Source organism: Scyliorhinus torazame, chromosome 7, assembly GCF_047496885.1.
Source record: "Scyliorhinus torazame isolate Kashiwa2021f chromosome 7, sScyTor2.1, whole genome shotgun sequence".
Classification (NCBI taxonomy): domain Eukaryota; kingdom Metazoa; phylum Chordata; class Chondrichthyes; order Carcharhiniformes; family Scyliorhinidae; genus Scyliorhinus; species Scyliorhinus torazame.
The window spans coordinates 88211753-88220358 of record NC_092713.1 but is presented as its reverse complement, the minus strand read 5'-3'; the positions used below and the strand labels follow the sequence as shown (position 1 = coordinate 88220358).

At 44.0% G+C, this 8606-nt stretch overlaps 1 protein-coding gene across 3 annotated transcripts in view; it reads right to left on the bottom strand.

Annotated features, from left to right (window-relative positions):
* Positions 1-206: 206 nt before the first annotated feature.
* The window catches only part of efcab14 (EF-hand calcium binding domain 14), a 140167-nt gene continuing 131767 nt past the window's right edge, over positions 207-8606 (bottom strand). For all 3 annotated transcript variants that reach the window (XM_072511032.1, XM_072511030.1, XM_072511031.1), the window contains one exon: positions 207-2704. In XM_072511032.1, the coding sequence (XP_072367133.1) occupies positions 2538-2704 (167 nt within the window). In that variant the 3' untranslated portion in view covers positions 207-2537. The remainder of the gene's footprint in view (positions 2705-8606) is intronic.

The following is an 8606-nucleotide window of genomic DNA, read 5'->3' as shown; positions in this document are numbered from 1 at the left end:
TAGTGCTCAATGGGATAATGTCATTATTTTCCTATTAGAAGTGAGATACTGCAAAGACATTAGTTCTTACATACTTCCAGAAGCTATTATCACAGATTGTATAAATATTCCATTCACATTGATTAATCACGCTTACCTTTTTTTCTATTAATATTCTGCAAATCCCTATTGGGGAATTTACTATATATAGAAAAGTTCCACCAAAGTTGGAATATGGTCTTTTTATTGTTTGATAAATTATAAATACTTTAATCATTACATGATATGAAACATGCAAAACACAAGTCATCAAACCAATGGTTGTTACTTAAATACAATGTAACTAACCATTTTATTACAGGAATAACTTCTTAAAATACATTTTAGTGCATTGTATACAACAGAGTGAAATTTAAAATGACTTTATTTATCAGAATTACTCGAGACATTTATGATCTACCATTTATATGACAGTACCAAATGTCTCTGCAGCAAAGCAGTTCCTTTATCTTAGGACACTTGCCCAATGTTCAGCTTTAGGTATCAGCATTTATATATATGTATTAAAAAATCAACAGCCAACAGTGCAAACAACCTGAATTATTTTCCCTCCCGCACCTGCATCACAAAATTAGATCAACCTTTCTGCAAATATCTCTGCAAAACAGAATCTTATCACAATAAAATACAAAAATACCAGAAAGGCCGATCTCTTATTGCTAGTTTAATTGAAGAGGTTATTATTGGAACAGATCTATGGAATTTATGTAAATTTTGCTAAAATTATGCAGAACAAAAATATTTATCCACAAAATACTATGAGTTCATAGAATTTATCATAGAATTTACAGTGCAGGAGGCGGCCATTCGGCCCATCGAGTCTGCACCGGCTCTTGGAAAGAGCACCCTGCCCAAGGTCAACACCTCCACCCTATCCCCATAACCCCATACGAGAATATCTCAAAATCCAACATTTTGTATTGACTGTTCGACTTTCTTCCTTGCCTAATAAAATTCTGCACTTGTGGAATGCACTGAATTTGAGCATGTCCTTCGGAATATTAAGCGGTTAATGGGATCTGAAGTCAATACCAGATAGACTCAATCCTAGCCCAATAATTATTGCCAAGCACACGCTAGAGACATGGATGCTGATTTTAATGCCCATTTATTAAGCTTCACACATTAGAAATACCTTGCAGGCAATCTGGTTTCATATTTATATTATTTTATGCCACTTTCGGAAAATAAAATGTCCAATTATTCAAGTTAAAGAAAGCTTCAGTGTTATGTGGTTGCATTTTTAAGTACTGATCTTAATCATAAAACAACAGTGCTATAAACTACTAAATTTACAGGTTAGTTTTGCACTCAACAACAAAACTCAAGGTTAACAAGGTTAATCTGCAAAACAAACCCCTTTTCTGACTGAACTAAAGTGACTGAGTGACAGATCTGAAAGACACTCCAGTTCTGAAGTACAAGGAATTGTTTACATTAAGCCATTAAAAAAAACCAATGTAAAGAACATGAATGCTTGTTGGAGAAAAATATATATATTTTGAAGATGCCATGATATTCATTGTGAACCATGCCAATGCATGACTCTCAATTTGATGGCAGAAACCTCAAAGCAAACATGCTTTTTTTTTTAAAAAAAAGGGCCTTCCTGGTAGCCAGCATTAGTAAATCCAAGTTTACTTTTGAGGTTGTTGCCAGCTGTCTGCAATCCATACATTGGGAGCCACAAGCATGGACATAGCACAGAAGCACTACAGTAGATGTCTTATTTACCTGCACAAAAGTGATCACATTTACTGCACTGTACATACAGTATACAAATTGTTGAATTTTGCAAATGTTCAGAGCTGGCAATGTCCTGCAACAGTTTAGGAAAAGTCAATCCCAAGATAAAAGAGTAGTCACAAATCTTTCCAGAAATCTGCCTCAAATCAGTGAGATGTACATATTAAACTTCTGTCAAGAGTGACTAAAATGGTTATGAATTCTCCATTGAAAATAATGGAAATTTCTGAACCTTCTAGATGTGTTGAGGGTGGAGGGGTAACATTGAACAGAACCATTGCATATGTATAATATTTAAGTTCAAAGAGGAAATCCCGCTCTTTCTTTCCCCCTCCCGACAGCACCAATGGAAGGCTCAAAGCACAAAAATTAATTCACTTTTGTCTCCTTCAGAATGAATGGAAACCTGTATTGTACAAGTTTATGAACCTGCAATGAGTTTGATTATTCGTGAAGTTTAAGAAGTCAGTTCAATGTGTGAGAAATTTAAAGCAAAACAAAAAATCCTGAATGATTAATTCCTTGCTCGCGTGAGATATGACAGACTGATTCATAAAAGTTTTTTTGGGGAAAACCCAAAGCTAACACCTTAGAATATCTATTCTATAAGGATATAAGCAAATTTTGCACAATAGTGAAATACTGTTTAAAAGATGCAATTGTAGCAATTAGAAGTCAGTACTTCCATTTAAAAACTCCACCAGTCCAATTAATTACTATGTTGAGTATCCCCTCCCCCCCAAACCCCTGTCTTATGGATCAAATGCATCAATGAGTTCGGATTGAGAGAATCTTCCATCTTCATTCAAATCAAATGGTTGCATTTCTTCAGGCTTAGGGGTTTGGATCCCAAATAAATTATGAAGGTCTTCATAAGAGAGTTGGCCATCATTAGATTTAAGAAACATATCCTGCAGAGCTGCAATAATAAAAACACAAAATATATTTGACAATGATACACTCTTCGGACAAGGCAGAATTAAGGCACTTAAAAAGAAAAAAGTATTTCACCATAGGAACCAACACACATGATGGATGGTCGTTTTCCTTTATGCAGCTGCCCAAGAGTACAACGGTTTAATTTGAATTGTCCCAATTCAGTTTGGAACGGACCACGGCCACTGCAGAAGCAGGGCTGTGTGCTGGTATGCTGCATGGTTTAAGCAAATTAACTGTGCAAACACAAGGGTTCTATGCATTTGTTCTTGCTAACCTGCACCAAAATTCACTGGATCAAGACACGTGGAATATCTTTGCAGGGAAGGAGTGTGCATCCCTGCTGAACAAAACCTCATGTGGACTACTCAGCAGCTTGGTTTAAGAGACTCGGAGCCATTCTGACAGGGTTCAACATAGCAAAAACTACTTGCATTTATATAGGACCTCTACCACAATAAAAGGGTCAAAGACACTTCACAGGGGTGTTCTAAAGCAAAATCTTACATCAAACTGCAAAGATATATTAGGACAGATGACCAATAGGTAATGTTTTCAGAAGTGTCTTAAAGGAAGAAAACCAAGTCGAGAGGGAAAAAGCGTTATGAACGAATTCTAGAGTTTAGGGCTTTGGTAGCTCAAGGGATGGCAAACAATGGTGCAGTGATTAAAATTGGGGATGCCGAGATGGAGATGGTTGACAGCTTCAAATTCCTAGGTGTGCACATTACCAGCAATCTGCCCTGGTCCACCCACGTTGACTCCAAGACCAAGAAAGCACAGCAGTGCCTATGCTTTCTCAGGAAACTAAGGAAATTCAGCATGTCCACATTGACTCTAACCAATTTTTACAGATGCACCATAGAAAGCATCCTATCTGACTGCATCTCAACCTGGTATGGCAACTGCTAGGCCCAAGACCGTAAGAATCTGCAAAGAGTTGTGAACACAGCCCAGTCCATCAAGTCTGCCATACCTTTTCCCTGTCCACACCTCCCGCTGCCTTGGGAAAGCGGGCAGCATAGTCAAAGACCCCTCCCATGTTCCGGGTGCGGCGATGACCAGCTAGGTCGCACGTTTCGGCAGCTCCCGGTGGAACGGACTTTTGGGCTCTTGATAGGAGCCCCAACGGCAATTCTAACGGCAAAAAACACTGTGCTGGAATCCAGAAGGGAATCCCCCTGGACACGGATGGAAAAAAGAGGAAAGTGGCCGGGTTGCGGTGGATCCTCTAGAGCAGCGGCCAGGAAGGCAGGCACAAAGCAAGATGGCGTCGGAAGGAGGCAGTTTAATATGGGGCCCTGACCAACAAGAGTTCCTGCGGCGTTGCATGGAAGAACTCAAAAAGGAGATGAAGAAGGAGCTGTTGGCCCCGATATTACAAGCGATTGAGGGGCTAAAGGAGGAGCAAAAGACCCAGGAACAGGAGGTTCGGGTCGTGAAGGCAAAGGCTGCTGAGAATGAGGACGACATACAAGGCCTGGTGGTGAAAACGGGGATGCACGAGGCACAACACAAAAGGTGTGTGGAAAGGCTGGAGGTGCTGGAGAATAATGCGAGGAGGAAGAATTTAAGGATTCTTGGTCTTCCCGAAGGTGTAGAAGGGGCGGACATTGGGGCATATGTGAGCACGATGCTGCACTCGTTAATGGGATCGGAGGCCCCGACGGATCCGCTGGAGGTGGAGGGAGCCTATCAAGTTATGGCGCGAAGACCGAAGGCTGGAGAAATTCCTCGAGCCATAGTGGTGAGATTTCTCCGATATAAGGACAGAGAGATGGTCCTCAGATGGGCAAAGAAAACTCGGAGCAGTAGGTGGGAGAACGCAGTGAGCCGCGTATATCAAGATTGGAGTGCGGAGGTGGCGAGAAGGAGGGCAAGTTTTAAACGGGCCAAGGCGGTGCTGCACAAACGGAAGATTAAATTTGGAATGCTGCAACCGGCAAGACTGTGGGTCACATATCAAGGGAAACACCACTACTTCGAAACGGCAGATGAGGCGTGGACATTTATTGTCGCGGAGAAACTGGAGTGAGCGGGCCATAAAAAGAACGTTTGGGACAAAGTGGGGGGGTGAATATGTGGGATGAAGGGGGGGGAAAAGAGGGAAGAGATGACTTCCCAAGTTGTTAATCCTGCGATCCTGTAACTTTTCTCTCTTCCCATGTCGTGGGGGAGGGGGGGAGGGAGGATGAGGAGCTGAGGGCGCCGGCCATTGGGGGCGGGGCCAAAAAGGAAGCGCGGGCTTTGTTCCCGCGCTATGGTAATCACGGCAGGAACAGGGAAGCAGGAAGGAGGGGGCCTCGCACAGTTTGAGCCGAGGTCACGGGGGGAAGCCGAGGTCGGCCAGAGTTTGCTGACTTCTGGGAGCAACATGGGGGGTGCAATTACGCTAGTTTGGGATCTAGCGGGGGGGGGGGGGGTTAACTGGGTTGCTGCTGCTAGGGAGAAGGGGGAGCTGGTATGGGGGGGGGGTGGTCGGGGCGGGGGGGCGCCGCTTGGGGGAGATACGGCTACATGGGAACCGGGTGAGGAGCTGGATTGAAAAAGGAGATGGCTAGTCGCCAAGGGGGGGGGGGGGTAAAGAGCCCCCCCAACCCGGTTGATCACGTGGAATGTGAGAGGGCTGAACGGGCCGATCAAGAGGGCACGGGTACTCGCACACCTAAAGAAACTTAAGGCAGATGTGGTTATGCTTCAGGAGACGCATCTGAAGCTGATAGACCAGGTCAGACTACGCAAAGGATGGGTGGGGCAGGTGTTTCATTTGGGGCTAGACGCAAAAAACAGGGGGGTGGCCATACTAGTGGGGAAGCGGGTAATGTTTGAAGCAAAGACTATAGTGGCGGATAGTGGGGGCAGATACGTGATGGTGAGTGGCAAATTGCAAGGGGAGGCGGTGGTATTAGTGAACGTGTATGCCCCGAACTGGGATGATGCCAACTTTATGAGGCGTATGCTAGGACGAATCCCGGACCTAGAAGTGGGGAAGTTGGTAATGGGTGGAGATTTTAATACGGTGCTGGACCCAGGGCTGGACAGATCGAGGTCCAGGACCGGAAGGCCGGCTGCAGCAAGGGTGCTTAAGGACTTTATGGAGCAGATGGGAAGAGTAGACCCCTGGAGATTTAGTAGACCTAGGAGTAAGGAGTTTTCGTTTTTATCCTATGTCCACAAAGTCTATTCACGGATAGACTTTTTTGTTTTGGGAAGGGCACCGATCCTGAAGGTGACGGGGACGGAGTACACAGCTATAGTTATTTCGGATCATGCTCCACATTGGGTGGACCTGGAGATAGGGGAAGAAAAACAACAGCGTCCACCCTGGAGAATGGACATGGGATTATTGGCAGATGAGGGGGTGTGTTTAAGGGTGAGGGGGTGTATTGAAAGGTACTTGGAACTCAATGATAATGGGGAGGTACAGGTGGGAGTGGTCTGGGAGGCGCTGAAGGCAGTGGTTAGAGGGGAGCATATATCTATTAGGGCACATAAAGGAAAGGGAGTGGTTGTTGAAAGAACTTCTCAGGGTGGACAGACAATATGCGGAGGCACCGGAGGAGGGACCGTACAGGGAAAGGCAAAGGCTACATGTAGAATTTGATTTGTTGACTACGGGTAATGCAGAGGCACAATGGAGGAAGGCACAGGGTGTACAGTACGAATATGGGGAGAAGGCGAGCAGGTTGCTGGCCCACCAACTGAGGAAAAGGGGAGCAGCGAGGGAGATAGGGGGGGTGAGAGATGAGGAGGGAGAGATGGAGCGGGGAGAGTGAATGGAGTGTTCAAGGCATTTTACAGGGAAATGAGGGACGAGGGGGAGATCATGGTAGATGAGCTGAAAGGGAAATGGGAAGAAGAACTGGGGGAGGAGATTGAGGAGGGGCTGTGGGCTGATGCCCTACGTAGGGTAAACTCATCGTCCTCGTGTGCCAGGCTAAGCCTGATACAATTTAAGGTGTTACACAGGGCGCATATGACTGGGGCACGGCTTAGTAAATTTTTGGGGGTAGAGGATAGGTGTGCGAGATGCTCGAGAGGCCCAGCGAATCACACCCACATGTTCTGGTCATGCCCGGCACTGCAGGGGTTCTGGGTGGGGGTGGCAAAGGTGCTTTCGAAGGTGGTGGGGGTCCGGGTCGAACCAAGCTGGGGGTTGGCTATATTTGGGGTTGCAGAAGAGCCGGGAGTGCAGGAGGCGAGAGAGGCTGATGTTTTGGCCTTTGCGTCCCTAGTAGCCCGGCGCAGGATATTGTTAATGTGGAAGGAAGCCAAACCCCCGGGTGTGGAGACCTGGATAAACGACATGGCAGGGTTTATAAAGTTAGAACGGATTAAGTTCGTGTTAAGGGGTTCGGCTCAGGGGTTCACCAGGCGGTGGCAACCGTTCGTCGATTACCTCACAGAAAGACAGAGGGAAAGGAAAAGAAGTAGACAACAGCAGCAACCCGGGGGGGGGGGGGGAATCGAACGGACTCTCAGAGATGTTATTGTATATGTATAATATGTATAGGTAGTTGTTATAGGTAATTGATTGTTGGATTGTATTTTTGGAGAGTATTTATTTTGGACAAGGCAGTTGCCATTCAGTTTTGTTTTTGTTTATATATTATTTATTTACTTGTTTAAAACGGGCCACTGTTATTTATATTGCTTTATTGTTGTGTAAAAGAAACACTAAGTACTGTTATGTTTGGCCAAAAATCTTGAATAAAATACATTAAAAAAAAAGACCCCTCCCACCCAGTTTATTCTCTCTTCCAAGTTCTTCCATTGGGCAGAAGATACAAAAGTCTGAGAACACGCACGAACAGGTTCAAAAACAGCTTCTTCCTGCTGTTACCAGATTCCTGAATGATCCTCTTATGGATTAAATGGATCTCTTCACACATCTTCTCTACTGAGTAGTACTACACTCGGTATGCTCACCCGATGCCAGTGATTATGTATTTACAGTATGTATCTGTGTGTGTCCTATGTTTTTCTATGTATGGACTGTACACAAAACAATACTTTTCACTGTACCTCAGTACACGTGACAAAAAATCAAATTCAATTCAATTCAGATAGGGAGGGGCAAAACCATGGAGGGATTTGAAAACAAGGGTGAGAATTTAAAAACCAAAGCATTGCTTAATCGGAAGCCAATATAGGTTAGCGAGCACAAAGATGATGGATGAGTGGAACATGATGCGAGTTAGAGCATAGTTTTTGATGACCTCAAAGTTTATGGAGGCAGAAATGCTTGAGGCTGGCCAGGAACGCATTGGATTAGTTAAGTCTCGAGGTAACAAAGGCTTGGGTGAGAGTATTTTAGGTACATTTTATTGCCATCTCAATTGTATGGCATTACCTCAAGTTCCGGATTTTGAAATTTCCCCAGTTTTGAAATTTTTAAATTGCTAGTCATTTTCGGTTCAACTTTATTAACACTGTACTTTTGAAAGTGCAGGTGCAACACTAATGTAGAGGTCCAGGTCTGCTGACATTCTGGTGCAGGTTTTGATGCTTTGGTTTTTCCCCCCAATGTTATTGCAGGTTAGACAGTGCAAGTATAAACAATGCTGATAATTACAAATTTCCTGGACATATAATAAACTTCATTTTGAAGCCCAAGCTATCTTCAACTTCCATTCTGTTCAGCCCTAGCCTTGAAATATTGCTCTGTCTTTTGGTTTCTTTTAAGCACTGCCCATTGATATGCATTATGATACTAGATTTGAGTATACAGCGCATAATTTTGAAGTCGACAGATTCTAAAGGAGTAGAATCTTAGACATTAGAATACTTTTGAAGGGTTGAAGCAAATATTTTTTAATTATAATGTTTTATGTATGACAGTTTTAAATGTTCCAGGAATTTCTGACTATGTTTCTTAATGGCCC